This window comes from Equus przewalskii, chromosome 32 (assembly GCF_037783145.1).
Source record: "Equus przewalskii isolate Varuska chromosome 32, EquPr2, whole genome shotgun sequence".
NCBI lineage: Eukaryota > Metazoa > Chordata > Mammalia > Perissodactyla > Equidae > Equus > Equus przewalskii.
This window is the reverse complement of record NC_091862.1, coordinates 8,212,528-8,231,570: the sequence shown is the minus strand read 5'-3', so window position 1 is coordinate 8,231,570 and position 19,043 is coordinate 8,212,528. Positions and strand designations below refer to the sequence as shown.

Sequence of the window (19,043 nt, the reverse complement as noted above, 5' to 3'; positions counted from 1 at the left end):
AAACGAGGGGGTATTTTAATGAGAAACCTAAGCTGCAGCCTCCATTTTGGCACTGATGGGAAATGCTGGGATAAAACGGTGATTTCCTATCAACCCAAATCTCTTCTCCCGGTGTAAAGACCAGTATAATTGCAAAATGTCTCTAGTCTCCAAAATTATATAGTTTGGCCAAAAATGACACATGGGGGACTCTCTAAATTCGCCTTTGGGTGAGAGCGACTTAGCTGGTCCCCATCGGTCTGGGTGGCATCTTCCGTAAGGTTGCTGCTCTTTTCTTGAGACGGTGGATGTGGGGGTCGTGCAGGATACGGGGTGGAAGAGAGGAAACGAGCAGTGTTGTTGACAACAGCACGAGGGGGCGCAGGGAGCACCATGGGGAGCTGGAAAGACTTGACCTGTGTCTCTGCTCTGCTGAGCTCGGGATTCTTGACCTTGGAAAGATGACAGTGATGATGACAATAAAAACCCATGTTTACTGAGTGCTTACATGGAGGCAGGAATCACACTGAGCACTTGTGGGAGAGGGAAGAGGGCGGCAGAGGGGGCTGTGGAGAGAAATATCTCATCCGCACGCCTTTCGTCACCATTTCGCTGACGGCAAATATCTGTGGGTGGCACTGAAGCAGACCCGGTCTCTAATCACAGGCCTCTGAGTGATGCACATTCACCGGCAGGAAGAGCCTGCTGTCTCCAGGCCAGGGTGAAACAAGGGCTCTCCAGTGCGAAAGGACCCCTGGCTGAGTCTTGATGGTCAGATAGGGTGGGACTATGCCTGCGCATTTTCAGAAGACCTTATCCCATTTACTGATGAGGGAATTGAGGCACAGAGGGGTTAGTTAAGTTGCTTAAGGTCACCCAGCTCATACAGCAGTCTGATTCCTGAACCTGCTCACTGCCTTCTCCTGCCCATCCCCTTGTGGGCCCGCTGAAGCATCAGATGAGGTAGGGCACGTGTGGGGCTCGGTGCAGGGCCGGGTACCTAGGTCTGCAGTGAACAGCGGCAGCCATCATTTGGGATCTCTAGGAATTGTGGGTATATCCTGGAAGTTGCACTCTCACATAAACCGTGAAAGAAATTTCTTACCGAGTCTCTCTAGGGCACTCTTCCCGATTTTTATCCCCACTTCTGCTGTTGCCCCAGGACATTCTGGATCAAGTGGCACCCATTTCTCTCTAGCTTGCGGGGCCCTTTGTCCTCCCCGCCTGAACCCTCACTCTCTCCTCCTCGGCGGAGCTGGCCTGTGACCCGGCTTCTCCTCGCATAGGTTCAGCAGCTCCGTCATCTACCAGGGCCTCATTATGCACGTGGGCGCCACCAGCGGGAACCTCCACCTGGATTTCTTGTACTCTGCGCTGATGGAGTTCCCGGCCGCCTTCATCATCCTCATCACCATCGACCGCGTCGGCCGCGTCTACCCGCTGGCCGTGTTCAATCTGATGGCGGGGACGGCCTGCTTCATCATGGTTTTCATCTCACATGGTGAGTGGTGCATTTTCGTCATCTTCCAGGTAATCAGTCGTGGGAAGAGTGTTTTGACTTGTTAATATGCCCCTGGAATGAGAAAAATGACACAGCCAGGGTGTTCCCTTTGTCTACAGCTGTTTTCTCTCTTTAAATTTTAAATTCAGGTCTAACATACATACAGTGAGCAAATTATAAGTGTAGGAGCCAATGGATTTTTACATATGCATGTACCTGGGTACCAAGACTTAGATGAAGATATAGAACATTTCCAACATCTCAGAAGGTTCCCCATGGCCCCCTGACAATCCATTCTCAACCCCACCCCCCCCACCAAGGTTACCACTGCTCTGGTCTCTGTCACCACGGATTAATTTCGACTATGCTTGAACTTTGTACAAATGGAACCACACAAATGCACTCTTTGTATGGCCTCCCTTCATCCACTCATCATTACGTCTCTGAGATTCATCCATGTTGCCACATGAGAGGGTAGTTCACACTTTTTCGTTGTTGTGTAGCATTCCCTTGTACGAATTCCACACTCTTGATCCATTCTACTGTTGGTTGACACTTGCGTGGTTTCCAGTGTCTGCCTTTTGGGATTAAAGCTGCAGAAAACATTCTGAGCAGTTCTTTTTGTGGACACTCATTTCCCTGGGGTACAAGTCTGAGAGCGCATTTACTGGGCCTGAGGGGCGGCATATCTTTAGGTTTAGTAGATTCAGCCAAACAGCTTTCCAAAATGGTTGGACCAATTTACACTCCTGCCTGTGATGCGTGAGTGTTCCGATGGTTCCCATCCCCACCAACATGTGGTATTGCCAGTCTTTTTAATACCAGCCATTTAGGTGGATGTGTCCTTCGGTCCCTAATTCTTACAAGCCGAGATGAGCCAAAGCAGAATAATTTTAATCAGTTTTAATTTGAGTCCATAAATAGCCCTTCATGTTTGTTACTTTTGGAAATGTCGTTAAATAAATACTGAGGCGGATTTGCTATTTTCTCAGTTTTTACTGCTTGTGCTCTGCACTTGCTGGTTTAATAAGTCATGTTGGCTTTGGTGCAGGGCATTGTGGGAAATGTCTCATAAAATCTGTGTTCTCAAGAACCAGGCTGCATAGATCAGGCTGGAAATAGAAACAGGTGGAAAAAGAAAGCTCAGTTTTCTTCTCTCTCTTTGTGTGGGGAGAGAACAAACAGATAGGAAAAGGGGCAGAGTGTATCTGAAATTGATTTTACCCATTTTCTTACCCATCTCCCTATTTCTGGAATCTTGGTAAGGTGTAATGAATGGGCGGATTTTTTTTTTTTTTTGCAGGGGAAGATTTGCCCTAAGCTAATCTCTGTTGCCAATCTTCCTCCTTTTTTCTCCCCCCACCCTCCGCCAAAACCCCAATACATAGTTATGTATAGTTGTAAGTTCTTCTGGTTCTTCTATGTGAACCGCTGCCACAGCATGGCTACTGACAGACGAGTGACGTGGTCCCCTGCCTGGGAACTGAACCTGGGCACTGAAGTGGAGTGCACAGAATTTTAAGTGCAAGGCCATCAGGGCTGGCTCTGGGCAGACTTATTGTTTTTACAGTAACAACACTGAGTGCTGGGAAGGAGCCTGAGATCTGATACTGGTCAATTATCACCCGAGCAGGGCTCAGGCATCATGCCCTCTGGTCACCCCCCCATCACGTGGGCAGAGCTCAGGCATCATCATGCCCTCTGGTCCCCCACCCATCACATGGGCAGAGCTCAGGCATCATGTCCTCTGGTCCCACCTCCACCTTCACCTGGGCAGAGCTCAGGCATCATGCCCTCTGGTCCCGCCCCAGGACCCTCCTCCCAGCTCCCACCCTCTCCACCTGCCTCTACTTGGCCCTTATCACATTAGGTGACAAGCATTCATTCCTTCCTCCAGGAAATCTTTCAAGTACCTTCTTTGTGGCCAGCATGTGTCCAGGCCCTAGGATCTCAGCAGTGAGCAAAGCTGAGACATTTCCTGCCTCATGGAGCTTACATTCTAGAGGGAGAAGAGAAGGGTGAAGGGGGATGGAGCGTTCATCCTCTGTGTGGTGGTCAGGGTGGCCTTAGGAGACCTGAATGACGGGGGAAGGAGGTCTGTAGACACCTGGGGAGGGAGCTTTCCAGGCAGGGAAGAGCAGTGTGAGGACCCTGAGGAGGATAGAGCTGGGCATTCGAGGAGCAGCAGGAATCCTAGTGACTGGCGTTGGGGGAGCAGGAGTGAGAACAGTGAGGTCAGGAGTCGGCAGGGGACAACCTCAGATTTTATCCCGACTGTGGTGGGAAACCCCGGTGGCTTTGAGCAGGGAAGTGACACAAGCTGAGTGCTGTTCTAACGGTCCCTCTGGCTGCCTGAGGGGAGCCAGGGCATTTTTCTGAGGGAGATGCTCTTCAGGTCCAGTGGAGCATCTCTCCAGTTTAAAGACCCCAGAACTTGTGAGCAAGGCTCTCTGTCTAGGTATCTGAGTGAACTCTTCGTCTGTTATCTTTTGGAAGCTGGTGGGAATGTCATCCTTATCTAAAGGCTCGGCTTGGGTTCCCACCAGGTAGAGAGCAGCACGAGGCTGGAGAGACTGTGTTGAACCTGGCAGGCGAGTTTGTCCCTGAGGCCACCGCGTCCCCTCTCCTTCAAACCTCACTCTGGCAGAGTGAAATGGAGCATGTCCTTCATGAATAGCCAGGATCTGAGGACAAGCGTCAGGATGACATGTCTGTGACCCCAGAGGCTTTATTAGTGAGCTGGCATGTCCCAGGAGCCACCGCATTTTAGTGTCTGGGGTAATCCAGGTGGAGGGGATGACGGTGCCCCATTCTTCGATCAGTCCCAGTAGGGAGAGGGCTTTCTGGAGCTTCGTGTAATCAAGACCTCACAGCCGTCTGCTAGGATGAGACAAGGGTTTGCTCCCCTCATGCTCATTGTCTAAGACTGTAGTGAAAGATGTTCGGTTAAAAAAGTGTTTGGAAATGAACACTAGATCGATGATGAGAAATCTGGTCCCTCGTTCCAGGACACGGCCTGAGGGAACTACCTTGATTGAGGACCTACTGTGTTTCAGGCGCTGTGTGGGCAAGACCACTACTGCACGATAATTAAGAAGCCCACATTTATGGAGTGGTCATGGTCGACATTTGACATACATTATCTCAAAACCTCACAAGGACCCATAAGCTGGGTATAATCATTCCCATTTTACAGTTGGGGAAACTGAGGCACAAAGAAAGAAACAGCTTGCCTAAGTCATGCGGCGGACAGGAGGCAGAGCCAAGATTCAGAAAGCATACTCTTTCCTCTGCCCAAAGGAGCCTGCCCACCTGTGTCACCCTCAAGTCCCCAAATCTTTCAGGACTCAGCTTACTTATCCCTGAAATGAAAGGCTTAGCTAAGACAATCCTCCTGGCCCTTCCAGATCTAAAGTCTGAGCTTCCTAATGTGGATGCTCGTGGGCGGTAACTCCAAGGGCACCGTCCCCACTTGCGTTCCACACGCTCTGTGTGTTTCCCTGCAGATCAGCACTGGCTGAACATCGGGGTAGCGTGCGTTGGCCGGATGGGTATCACCATTGTGTTCCAGATGGTGTGTCTGGTGAATGCAGAGCTGTACCCAACGTTCATCAGGTGAGTACCACTGAGCCGGCTGTGCGTGGGCCAGGCTCACCGAGGACCAGCATTTCCACGACCGTCCCTCAAGGCGCCCCCAGGGCTGACCGGTTTGGTCATTGAGATGGGGGTTGAGCATCCAAGAGAGGGTCAGTGCCTAATTATAGTAGAGAAGGTGAAACGGGAAGGTCACACTGTGCTCTGTACAGAGCATGCGGGAGAGAACGTGGGACAGGGGAGGGAGGCTGATGAGTTGTGTGGACTTCAGCAGCTCCACTGACAGCCTGGGACACAACTTGCTTAAACAGCAGTTCGTACTTGTCTAGTGATAGACAAAGCATTTCCAGACACACCTGCAGTTTAGCCCTTAAAATCATTATCCCTATTTGATATGTGAAGAAGCTGATGCTGAGAAAGAGAGAGATCTTCCAGGAGTGACACAGCTAGAAAGTGGCAGGGCGTCTTTCTGACCTTGAAGCAGGTGCTTTTCCCATGACGACACAATGCTTAGCAACAGGCCTATAAGACTTAGTGTTTAAAGTCAGGTTTTTTTGAGGTAGCATTTTCCTAGAGCACAATTCACTCGAAAACGCAGTTTGATGAGTTTTGATTATCTATGCATCCAATTAGCCACACCCACATTCAATACGGAGGCGTTTCCATCGCCTCCTGACGTTTCCTCATCTCCCTTTGCAGGTCAATCTCTTCCCCTCCCCACCTCTAGCACCTGGCAGCCACTGATCTGATTTCTGTCCCTATGGTTTTACTTTTCCAGAATGTTCTGTAAATGCAATAACATGGCCGGTAGCTTTCTGCGTTTGGCCCCTTTCACTTAGCATAATGGAATCCATCCACGTTTCTGTGCGTATGAATGCTTCATTCCTTCTAACGGCCGAACGTTATTCCAGAGTGTGGATGATGTACCACAATTTTCTTATCCTTTTCCCAGTTCATGGACATTTCGACTATTTCCGGTTTGGGGTGATTATGATACAGCTGCTGATAAATATTCACTTACGGGTCTTTCATTTTTCTCAGGTAAAAAGTTAGGGGTGGGTCATATGGTAAGTGTGTGTTTAAGTTTATGAAAACTGTCAAAATGTTTTTCAAAGTGGCTGCACCATGTTATATTCCACCAGCCACGTGTGAGGGATCTGGTCGCTCTGCATCCTGTCAGCACTTGGTATTGTCAGTTGAAAAAAACGTTTGAAGTCATTCTTGGAGGCCATGGTCTTGTTCTGGCTTTAATTTACATTTTCCAAATTACTAATAAGGTTGAGTGTCTTTGCGTGTACTCATTGCCATCTGTTTCTTAGAAGACTTAGTTTAAATGAAGATTATTTTTATTATAAAAGTAATTAACTACTTTCCTTAAAGTTTTAATTCTGCCCTTTGTTAGAATTTGGCATATTTCCTTAAACTCCTCTTTTCCTCTGTATAAATTGTTTCTTCTCCCCATGTCATGAGACCAATGGTTTCTGAGAAATACTCCAGCTCCCCGGTCCCCTCTTACACCTGCACAGCTCTCTGAGACTCTCTGTAAGCCAGAAGACAAAAGGACAGCTCTGATTCTCTCTTTTCTCTTTCCCACCTGTCCTTTATTAAAAGGCCTCGTCTTACACTCTCCTTTGTAAAAGGTTGTTGGACTGAGGACAAAGAGATGAAGGCAAATTAAAGAGAAAGTCTACCGTTGGTAGTCCTGAGCCCAGAGTCTGAACTAGCCAGGCCAAACAATTCCATTGTTACGGCCACCAGACACCAGGCCACTATGGGACTGATTCCAAATGTTAACTGTCAAAGGTCTGGAGTGCCTGGTCCTATGTGGAGGAAGGACAAGTAACCCATCCCCAAGGATCCCTTGCCATTTGTGCCAGAAGGCTGCTTGATAAGGATTCTCAGGAACTAGGAAGGGAAGCCAGATGTTCAGAAATAACTTTAAATTTGATCCCCACGCACACAAAAGTAAGACAGTCATGAAAATTCTGGTATTTTCAATCTATGGAATCAAATCTAAATTGCCAAAAATAAAAAAAAGAGGATTATTCTGTTACTTTATAAGCACTTCAAATTCAAACAGTTACTATTTAAACCATTTTTACCCTGCTTCTTCTTCTTTTTTTTTTGGTGAGGAAGATTGGCCCTGAGCTAACATCTGTGGCCAATCTTTCTCTTTTTGTTTGAGGGAAATGGCCCCTGAGCTAACATCTGTGCCTATCTTCCTCTATTTTGTATGTGGGATGCCTCCACAGCATGGCTTGATGAGTGATGTCTAGGTTCATGCTCGGGATCCAAACCTGCAAACCCTGGGCCGCCAAAGTGGAACATGTGAACTTAACCACTATGCCACCTGGCCGGCCCCTGACCCTGCTTCTTATTCACGGGATCCTTCTTCTATCTGTCTGCAGCACATATTGTGAGAAACATTCTTTTGGCATCAATATGCACTGCCTCGTATGGAACAGTGTCTTTCCATTTTTACCTCCTCACTGTATTACGAGCTCCTTCAAAGCAGGAACTACGTACTCTCCTCCTCTCCACCTCCTGCAGCTGTTCTGTTGGTGTGCTATCCAGGCACCGAGTGATTGTAGAATGACTGAACGAAGTACCGCGGATCTGTGAGTTTAAAATAAAGGACCCAGTTCCCTACTTCTTCTAGCTTCTGTGTGCTTATCAAAATTTTTTCTTTTTTGACTTATTTTCGTAAAATAGTGAAAAATAGTGGTGTCTTTTCTTTCTCTTCTTGGAAATCACACCAAAGCTAGTAGAAAAATGAGAAGGAAAAAGAAAAAAACCTGCAAGTGCCGTCTTTGAAACTAGGATGACTCTGGGTGACAATATGTAAGAAGAAGCGTTGTTGAATGTAATGAGGTCCAAGAGGGTCTAGAAGATTCCAGGGAAGCACCCCTGTGAGAGCACATTTTAGATAAGGGCAACAGTTTTCCAAAGTAGGAAGCGTATCTTGAAGGGTCTTACCACGCTCTCTCGTCTGGAGTAAACAAGACAGATGCAGGGGCTGGAGGTGGCAGCTTCCTTCCCTGATATTGCATCATTGGAGGTGAAGCAGGGAGGGTGAGGCTGCGAGAGAACATTCTGGAAACTTTGAGATAGCAGTGTGCTGTGTGGCAGGGTAGAGGAAAGCGACCCTACATAGCAAGGAGTTCTGCACAGCCAAGCCCTGGAGACTGGGAATAAGAGAGATCACAGCATCTGGTCACATGCAACCCTGGTCAAAAAGAGAATTCTTACTAGCCTGGAACACGGTCTGGTCCCCCGCACCAATCCTTCTGAAATGGCTGATACAGGAAGAAACCACACTGTTAAATGGTGAATAATAAATAAAGAAGTAACCGGCCCAGGGGCTATGCAAATATATCAGGAAATGAAAGGGGAAAAGGAACAGGAAAATAGATTGGCAAATGAAGAATTCTCACCAGAAAACTACTGTCACAAAGCAGATGAAAAGCATAACCAAATATACTACAGGTAGCTGCAAAATATTAATGAAAATATAATGAATATTAATGAATTTATAGAGTCATCTCTATAAAATAAGAGTTTAAAGCAGAGATATAAGTTCTTAGGAGACTATGTGACAAGACAATAGAAGAAGTCAAAGCCAGCAAAGGAAAGAAGTGATGAAGAAAAATGAAAACATTTGAGAAAGGAAAACAAATTTGAAAGCGATACACAAGAGGATTGACACAGTAAAGGCAGTCAAGACAGGACTAAGAATTGCAAAATAAAATTGAAATAAGCAAATACTTTAAAAGACTTTGGGGCTGGCCCCACGGCCAAGTGGCTAAGTTCGCATGCTCCAGTTTGGTGGCCCAGGGTTTCACTGGTTCAGATCCCGGGCATGGGCCTAGGACCACTCCTCAAGCCATGCTGAGGCAGCGTCCCACATAACAGAACTAGAATGACCTACAACTAGAATATACAGCTACGCACTGGGGGTGCTTTGAGGAGAAGAAAAAAGAAAAACAGGAAGATTGGCAACAGATGTTAGCTCAGGGCTAATCTTTAAGGGAAAAAAAAGTGTAAAAGGCTTAGAGGTTATGTGTGTGTGTGTGTGTGTGTGTGTGTGTATCCCCAAGAAGATAATTGAAATAACAAAACAAAAAGACTTTAAGAAACCTCTGGAAATAACACACTGCTTGAATCTATGCTTTGAAGTGGCACACTGTGTAACAGGAAAAGCTGACCCCGAATGAACAATATTAAAGAATATTCTAGTTAAGTGACTGTACTTCAGAGATAAAGACTCATCAGGCACCCGGGCTGAAAGTGTAAGTCACATGTCTAAGGAGAAACTCAAATTGATGTCATTCAATGAAGACAGTGAAACAGCACCTGAGATGAGCTCAAGCGGAGAAAGCATAACCCAATGAATTTTATCCAGTCGAACCCTCACTCCTATGTAAAAACAGCAGCCAATCATTTAGACATATCTCAAAGAATGTGGTTCCTATGAACCTTTTCCAAAAATGCTCTTAGAGAAAAACCTTTCAGTAAACCCAGTAATAAATGGAGAAACGTGTCAGAATTGTTGATGATGATCACTGAAGGTGACATTAAAATGAATGTGATTTTGGCTACCGAACAGAATGTAAATATCATAAATCTGAATATAAAGAAATGCTATAACTAATGAAAACTGGAAAGGGAAGGGGGAGAGAATGTTGGAAGAAGTGTAATACAGTGATTTCCTCAATACGCTGTCTCCAGCTTGGAAAAAAAAAGTATCATTAAAACCTGATAAATTAAGTAGTGTTGTAGGTATATTTTAAGATATAAAGGCAAACACTAAAAATAATGATATAAGTAACTAAAATCAATGCATGGAGAGGAATGGTTTGAGTAGGAAGTATAAATATATTAATTTTATAATTGTTCATAATAGGAAGTTAGTACTGTCTAATAAGATAGAGTAAGTGTATAATATAAAGTTATAAAGGTAATCATTTGAATGAAAATACAAACCTTCCAAATTATTAGAAAAAAATACACATAACCAACACATATTGAAAGATAAAAGACAGTAGAAACAATAAGAAGTATGACATGAAAGCTAATGACAGAATTAAGTCCAAACATTTCTGACATTTAAATAAATGTAAAGAGGCTTGACCCCCACAGTAAATGTTTTATGCTTTGTGGACCACATACTGTCTCTGTTGCATATTCTTTTCTTTTTTTTTTTTAACTCTTTAAATATGTAAAAACCATTCTTAACTCAAAGGCAATAACAATGCTGGGTTTGGCCCATCAGCTATAGTTTGCTGACCCCTGACTGAAAACAAAAACAACATTGTGTTGTGGGATTTATAACTTATGTGGAAGTAAAATTGTGCAAAGTCTACGAGGAGAGAAAAGCAAGTGTACTATGGTCAGGTTCATATACAATCCATGAAGTGGTATAATACCATGTGAAAGTAGACTGTGCTGAGCTAAAGATGTGTACTGTACCTAAAGCAAACACTAAAAAATGAAACAAAGAGTTTTAGGTATTAAACCAACAAAGAAGATAAAACAGAATCATTTAAAACGCTCAACTCATAAGCAGGCAGAAAAAGAGGGAAAGGGTAACAAAGAACAGATGGAACAAAAAGAAAACAAATAGCAAGATGATAGATTCCAACCCAACCATATCAGTAATCACAAGAAATATAAATGGTCTAAACACCCAGTTAAAGGGCAGAGATTGTCAGACTGGACAAAAAAGTGAGACCCAACTGTATGCTGTCTATAAGAAACTTACTTTAAATTTAAGGGCAGAGATAATTCAAAAGTAAAAGGATGGAAAAAGATGTTGTAAACAGAGATGGTATAAGACTGAAAGAATGGAAAAGGATATTCTGTGCGAACACTAATCAAAAGAAAGCTGGAGTGGCCTTATTCATATAAGACAGAGTAGATTTCAGAGCAAAGACTATTATTAGGGGTGAAAAGGGTCATTTCAAGTAGTTTCTCTATGTTTCCTATCTAACTTTTTTCGTCCTCCATTCCTTAATACCCTCTCTCTACCATTCCCTTCTCTCCATGTAAAAGAAAAAACTCTATTCAGATCAACTAATTCTTCAATTCTCCAAACACCAACTAGGTGTCCTGTAATTGAATTCTGGCATTAACTACCTGGAATTAGTGCAGACCCCATAGGTCAAGGGTGCATTCCCACAAGACTGCCCCCACTTCAGAGACCAAGCGTAAGCCCCAAATTGTCCACCTGTACTTCTGACCAACTGGCTATAAATCAAGATTCCCATGACCTCCTCCTTGAGTTCAGTAATTTGCTATAATGGCTCACAGATCTCAAGGAAACACTTACTTACATTTACTGGTTTATTATAAAGGGTATAATAAAGGATATAAATGAATAGCCAGATGAAGACGTACATAGGATGAGGTCTGAAAGGGTCTGGAACACAGGAGTTTCTGTCCCTGTGGAGTTAAGGTGCGCCACCCTCCTGGCACGTAGGTGCGTTCACCAACTTGAAGCTCTCTGAATCCCATAGTTTGGAATTTTTGTGGAGGCACCATTATGTAGGCATTATTGATTAAATCATCGGCCACTGGTGATTAACTCCATCTCCAGCCCTCTCCCCTCCCTTGAAGTTGGGGTGCACATTGTGTTTGCTCTGGGATCAGTTTGGAAAATTGAAGCATAAAATGTTGTCTTTTTTGTTCTCCACATTTTATCAGGAACCTTGGAGTGATGGTGTGTTCCTCCCTGTGTGATTTGGGTGGGATCATCACCCCTTTCCTGGTCTTCAGGCTGATGGAGGTTTGGCAAGGCTTGCCACTCATGTTGTTCGGTAAGACTCATGGGGCATTTATTGTTCCTTCTTTCCAGCCTGGCAGGAATACTCAGGAACTATTTGATGAGTGGATGATATCCCCCAGTGAGTTTACAGAAGGCGAGGATGGTGTCTGCTCTTCTGTTGTCTCTTTGCTCGCTCCATCACACTTCAAGGGAAAGATGAGATGCTATTCCTAGAAGGCGAGCCAGAGGTTTATGTCCTGTGGCTCCGGAGTCCAATAATTCATCCTACAGGACAGAATCTGAAAGACCTTTTGACCTGGCCTCCTGCTTTCTCATAAATTTGACTCCCAATTTTTGTGCATTTAATATGTAATTGCTAGAGGTTTGAAGATGCTAAATTATCATCCCTTGTCCGCTTCTGGATCTTAAGAATCCAGAACAGATGAGGCAGGAGACAAATGGGAATCAAAGTTTAGTATCAGCTTTGTTATTGATAAAGTTGGATTAGAGAAGGAGGATGCGACTCTGCCTTCTCTCCCCAAAGCTAGACCTTGGACCTCGAAGACCCTGCTTACCCACTTGGTGGAGGGAAAAACAGCTGCCCATGTGCAGAGAGCTGCCATGTCTGAGCCCAGGTGACTCCACCAGAGAGAGGGAGGAAGAGAGGGGGAGAAGGAGCGAGGAGAGAGGGAGAGGGAGGAAGAGAGGAAAATAGGGGGAGAGAAAAAAGGAGAGAGAGAGAGGGAGAGAGAGAGTGGGAGAGTAATGAGTGGCATACACTACCCACACATGTTATCTATGCTCCGTATCATATATATAGTAATATAATATTGATATGTAGTACCTATAACATATATTATATATAAAATGATATATATGTTGTTATATATTATAATAATATAATATCATATACAATAGTATATATAATATAAAAATTATACTATATAATATACTATATATGCTAAATAATATATGTGTAACATAGCAATAAACAGTATATATAATATATACTATATATAGTGTATATATATACTATATATACTATACTAAATAATATTAATATAATATTAATATATAGCAACAATATATATGATAATTTGTATATAGTAATTATAAAAGATATAAAATAATATAGTATATAATATAATCACATATATTATTTTGTTATATATTATACATTATAGTTTATACAGTAACTACAATATATATCATATATAAATTTGTTACTATATATGAATACTATATTAGATTCTGATAGTAATATAGTAGCGTGGTAATAGTCACAATCGAGTTTCGCATTGTCGTCGAGATGCCTGAACCAGTAAACCCACTAACACTCCAGCAGCAGTTGCCTAGAACCGTATCCTCACACAGACGTACAAGGAAGGCAAGAGCCCCTTTCTTACTCTGGCATTTCCCGGGTGGTCCTTTGCTTTACTTTCCGGGGTGTCCCTGATCATTTCACCGTCCCGCCCGCGTGCATCTGGGCATCTCCTGGTTAGCCGCCGTCACCCCTGTAACCGTATTACTGGCTGTGCTCTAACGCCTCCCTGTGAACTCTGTCTCGTTTGAAGCGGCCTTGGGCCTGATTGCCGGGGGAATGGCGCTGCTTCTTCCTGAGACCAAGGGGGTGGCGTTGCCAGAGACCATCGAGGATGCGGAGAACCTCCGGAGGTGAGCTCCGTGGTGCTCAGGACCCAGGGAGCCCACGTTAGACCCGTCCTCTGGCATCATTAACATGCTCCATTTCCTTTATCTTAGCGGTTTAGGAGAGCTTTTCAGACATGGTGTGTCTCTTGTATTACTCCCGGAGCCTCTATAGAGAGAACACAGTGTACTAGCCACTAACTTCACAGGGAAAGAATGGGAGCAGGAACACGCATTTTGGTTGACAGTCACTGTCCTTTTTCTTTTTTTTAAGATTTTATTTTTTTCCTTTTTCTCCCCAAAGCCCCCAGGTACATAGTTGTATATTCTTCATTGTGGGTCCTTCTAGTTGTGACATGTGGGATGCTGCCTCAGCGTGGTTTGATGAGCAGTGCCATGTCCGCGCCCAGGATTCGAACCAACGATACACTGGGCCGCCTGTAGCGGAGCGCGCAAACTTAACCACTCGGCCACAGGGCCAGCCCCCACAGTCACTGTTGTAAACCGCGGACAGAGAACCATTTGTCTGTGATGCTGACTATACAGCACCAAGACCCCCTGCTCAGCCCAAGAGTTAAAAGCTCTGAGTTGGGAACTATTTTTAAATCAATCTCTGTCCTTTTAGTAATTGTTGGCTCAGGTTCCTTAGTGACCTTCTTCACAAAGAAGAATGACTTCAAACTTTCATTCTCGTGACAGGGACCAGGGCTTTAATGGAGTCTCAGGTTCTACTCCTTTTTTTTTTCCCCCTGAGGAAGATTTGCCCTGAGCTAACGTCTTGTGCCAATCTTTCTCTGTTTTGCATGTGGGTTGCCACCACAGCATGGCCACTGATGAATGGTGTAGGTCTGTGCCCAGGAACTGAACCTGGGCGGCCAAAGCAGAGTGCGCCAAACTTAACCACTAGCCACAGGGCCAGCCCCTCAGATTCTATGGTTAAAGCTATAGTAAAGGAAAAGAAGAAACAGTGCTTGCCGAGGTAATCGCTCAGGCCCCTGCATGGGCATGGGTCTATGGATTCCATGGTGAGGGCACATGTGTCCCTGAGAAGTAGAGAGAATGGTCTGTAGAGCCACAAAGACCTGGGTTCAAATACAGACATTGCCACCTCCTCAGCCACGTGACTTTGGGCATGTCATTGAACCCTACAGAAACTTAATTTCCTTGCCTGAAATATAGCCACAAATAACACTTAATTTAGAGGATTGCTGTGAAAATTCAAGGAACTAAAGTAGGTGACAGTGACTAATCTATTGGTCAGCACATAGTGGATATTCAATAAATCACAGATTTTCCCCAGTCTTCTTGCCTGTTGTGTGATTTCCTCAGTGCTTCTCAAACTTACTCTCAAAGTTTGCAGAAGAATCACAATGGGAGCTTAATAAATGCAGATTCCCGGGCCTTCTAGGCTTTTGACTTAGTAAATGAATAGCTGAACCCAGAAATCTGGGCTTTTATAAGCTCCGCTGACAATGTCCATTCAGGCACTCTATAAGCCTCACTTCGGGAAATTCTGCATTTCTCAGGACTGATAAGGGACAAACACTCTATTTTAACTGTTAACACATTTTGTAGTTGCTGACAATATGCTTCTTTTCAGTCTCCAGTGGTAGAAATATACAGCTAATGTCGATTCCCTGATTTTCAAATGTTTCATTATCATTTGTTAATAGGCACCGTGTCATCTTTTACAACGTTTGGTTTGTCCCTTCACTCCATCATCATGACCTTTCTGCCCTGCCAGGGGAGGCCGACTGCTCCTGCTCTGAGCCCCACGCCTCCCAGTACATCCTCTGTGCTCCATAATACTCCTCACAATTTGTAATAATCACTTATTTCAGTACCTCTTTCTCCACTATACTAAGTCCATATGCAGTAGCCACAGTCTATTGCCAGAAGAGTCATTTCAATGACTTCTTCTCCCCTACTTTCCAGGGGAAAATGTGAGGGAATGGAAGTGATAGTAACACTAGCTAACATTTAAGGAGCGCTCACTGCGTGTCAACTTACCCAATCTTCTCAAAACCTCGTGAGGCAGCTACTACTGCTATCGTACCCATTCCACAGATGAAGGAAAAAATTACAGGTACCCCAGATTCAAAATGGAGCATTGGATACAAAGTGATGGAGTTAGGCAACACCACCACAGATGGTCTACTTCGAAAGTTGGCAGACTCTTTACTACAAGTAGTAAATATTTCAGACTTTGGGGCCATACTGTCTTTTACCACTGCTCAACTCAACAGCGTGACAACAGCCGTAGATAACACCTCAATCAATAGGTGTGGCTGGGTGCCAGTAGAACTTTATTTATGGACATTGAAGTTTGAATTTTATCTCATTTTCAAGTGTCAAGAAATAATATTTGGGGGCCAGCCCAGGAGCGCAGTGGTTAAGTTCAGTGGCCTGGGGTTCGCTGGTTCGGATCCCAGGTGTGGACCTACACACCACTTGTCAAGTTGTGCAGTGGCAGGCATCCCACATATAAAATAGAGGAAGATGGGCACTGATGTTAGGTCAGGGCCAATTTTCCTCAGCAAAGAGAGGAGGATTGGCAACAGATGTTAGCTCAGGGCTAATCTTCCTCAAAAAAAAAGAAGACGAAATAATATTTTCATTTTGAGTTTTAAAACTATTTAAAAATGTAAGAAACCGTTCTTAGCTCACAGACCATAGGAAAACAGGCTGTGAGCCAGAACTGGCCGAGCGGCATGGTTTCCTGACTCCTTTTCTTCTTTGTCACTTGCCATCCTTGTTCTCTTTTTACTTCGAGACTTATTCCTGCGGACAACTTTGCAACGGTTTCTTCATTGAGACGTTGATGGTTTGTTTTGGTTAACTTGAATTTTTATTTCTGGTTGCTACAGGAAAGCAAAGCCCAAAGAAAAAACGATTTACCTTCAGGTCCAAACATCGGAACTGCCGGGCACCTGAGAGAGATGGTTCGCTGGGGACAGAGCGGGAGAGATGAAGATGGAGTTGTCATCTGGAGAAATGTTCAGAAGCCCTTATTTCTCTGTCTTCTTCCTCACACTGGCCCCCAAATCAATATCAATCTTAAAGAACATTAAATGTAATTTGTTTTATTTTATTTTCTTTCTTTTAAGCCCTGGCTATCTTTTATCTACTTACCCTTTCTGATGAGAGCCGTTGGTAGTTTCCGGGTACTTAATTATCTAAAGTATGTTGAAGAGCCAATAGAATTTAAATATTGCAATAAAAGAGGCCTCCGTAATTGGTTTTCTAGAATAAGTATTGTTTTATTCACTCTCTGGAAAAAAAGGTCTTTGTATCTGTAGGTATCTACGTTGGCAAAAAGTATTTCAACATGTAGATTTTGGGTAGGACTCTTGGTTTTTAAATATGGTGACTCTTCCAGCAAACTATAGCCTAATTGCATTTACATACGCATCATGGAGTAAAGCATGATCTTCATTTGAAGGCCAGAACCACCAAGACCCTGTTAGGGCACAAGATTCTGACACTTATGTTCCAGGAATATTTTATTCCATTTCACTCTTGGTTGTGGTTCTCGCTGGTGATTCTAGAAGGTGGACTCACATGCCAACAATGAAATATATCCAAATTATCCGGTAAGTATATCCAAAAGAGTTCCGTTTACTACTAGTTATGTGCTTTTTGAACCCCTTTGTTACTGGAGTATGCAAAAAACTTTGTTTTAAAATTTCTTTATCTATGAGACAAAACCACAGACAACATATTAGCCAGCCTTCAGAGGACCTTGGAAAAAATGTTTCTAATGTGCAGCGGAGGCGTGATGAAAACATGTGGTTGTGTTATGTACGCTTCTAGCCTCATCTGGCTGAGCTAAACGATGGCCTCGGGGACTTGAGATCATGGTGTTCAGTCCTGAGCAGTCCTTTGGTCTCTCTTTGAGAATGGACACAGGCTACTGGGAAACCTGAAGCTTCACCCTTGGCAAAAAAAGGCCTTGTTTTCCTAATTCTATTTTTTTTTTCATTTCTCTTGAAGATTGGCCCTGAGTTAACCTCTGTTGCCAATCTTCCTCTTTTTTTTCCCTCCCCAAAGCCCCAGCACATAGTTGTATATCCCAGTTGTAGGTCCTTCTAGTTCTTCTATGTGGGACGCCACCACAGCATGGCCTGATGAGCAGTGTGTAGGTCTGCGCCCAGGATCCAAACCAGCAAACGCCAGGCCGCTGAAGCAGAGTGTGCAAACTTAACCACTCGGCCATGGGGCTGGCCCCCCAATTCTATTTTAAAACACATCCAGCTACATGGAGGGGACCAGTGTTTCATTTCAGCATCTGCAGAGCAAAGCTTTTACCTTGGTCTCGTGTACCTTCTGACCAAGACAATTGTACTCTTTACTGGTAACAAATATGTCAATTTCAGGCTCTGAATCATTTCTTTCAAATGTGTATTACAACTGTTCTCTCTCATCTTCATTAGACTCTTTTGGCAAAACTTCTGAGAAAGGCTTTAAGCAAAGAGGGGTCATCATTAAGAAGAAGAACAACAAACTGCCTAGTGTTCTTGATGCTCTGTAGACAAGTCTGAACAAACTGGACATGTGCTGTTCCTGGAGGAGAAAGCACAGCCAAGGTTTACTTAAAAAGCACAACCATTTGACTCAGGACAGTTTGTCAGTGAAGTACATGCATCTGCGGATCGAGGGTGACTGTTTGCCTGCTCCAGTTTTCAAGCGGAGCCTGCCTGAAGCAAGCGTATTTGAATGTTGCCTGATGTGTCAGGGCTCCTTTCCTTCCTGCCTTCCTTGCTGTGGCTACAATGAAGTCACAGTCAATCCAGATATCGTTGGGGTGGAGGGGAGTCCATCCGGCAGTGCGAAGGCAGAAATAAGTTGGTCACAGAGACAGATGGTGTTTAAACACTTGGAAACCCAGGGTGGTGTGGCGCAGGCATCCATAGGGAAGGAGATCCTTAGGAGGGTGTGGCAGCAAGGAGCCCTATGGCTTGAAAATAGTTGCAATTTCACTCAATAGCTGAGGCTGCCTCTGATGTCGCTCTGCCCGGAGCCCATGGACCACCTCGTGTGTACTCCAGGCAGCTGGATTTTACTCTCTCATACATGATTTGTGAAAAAAAAATTTTAAGATTCCAAGAAGGTTGCTGTGGCTAGAACTAAGCACAAGAAAAGTTCAAATTTCAAGAAGAGTGGGGAAATGTTTTTGCCAAAGAGCTAGGACTCTCAGAGATGTCTAACAGGGCATTAAAAAGATGAAGATGCCTAAATATGGAGGGTTCACAATGGCAAGCAGGGACAATTTCAACATCATAAAAACAGTACTTATAGTCAATTGGAACAGGCTGATACTATAAAAAGAGTCATAATTCCGTGCTAATACTCAAAAGGAACAAATAATAGGAACTGTGCCCAAAAAAGCACATGAGTCTCTCTCTCTCTCTCTCTCTTTTTGCTGAGGAAGATTAGCCCTGATCTAACATCTGTTGCCAATCTTCCTCCTTTTGCTTGAGGAAGATTCACCTTGAGCTAACATCTGTGCCAATATTCCTCTATTTTGTATATGGGTGGCATCAAATCAAGGTGGCCGAT

General features: G+C 44.1%; 1 protein-coding gene across 4 annotated transcripts in view; it reads left to right on the top strand.

Moving 5' to 3' along the window:
- LOC103558447 (solute carrier family 22 member 1) overlaps positions 1-16,719 on the top strand; it is a 33,031-nt gene extending 16,312 nt beyond the window's left edge. For all 4 annotated transcript variants that reach the window (XM_070603220.1, XM_008531461.2, XM_008531460.2 and 1 more), the window contains exons 8-12: positions 1,266-1,480; positions 4,987-5,095; positions 11,777-11,889; positions 13,412-13,511; positions 16,352-16,719. In XM_070603220.1, coding sequence (XP_070459321.1) covers positions 1,266-1,480; positions 4,987-5,095; positions 11,777-11,889; positions 13,412-13,511; positions 16,352-16,418 — 604 coding nt within the window. In that variant the 3' untranslated portion in view covers positions 16,419-16,719. The remainder of the gene's footprint in view (positions 1-1,265; positions 1,481-4,986; positions 5,096-11,776; positions 11,890-13,411; positions 13,512-16,351) is intronic.
- The last annotated feature ends 2,324 nt before the right edge of the window (positions 16,720-19,043 follow it).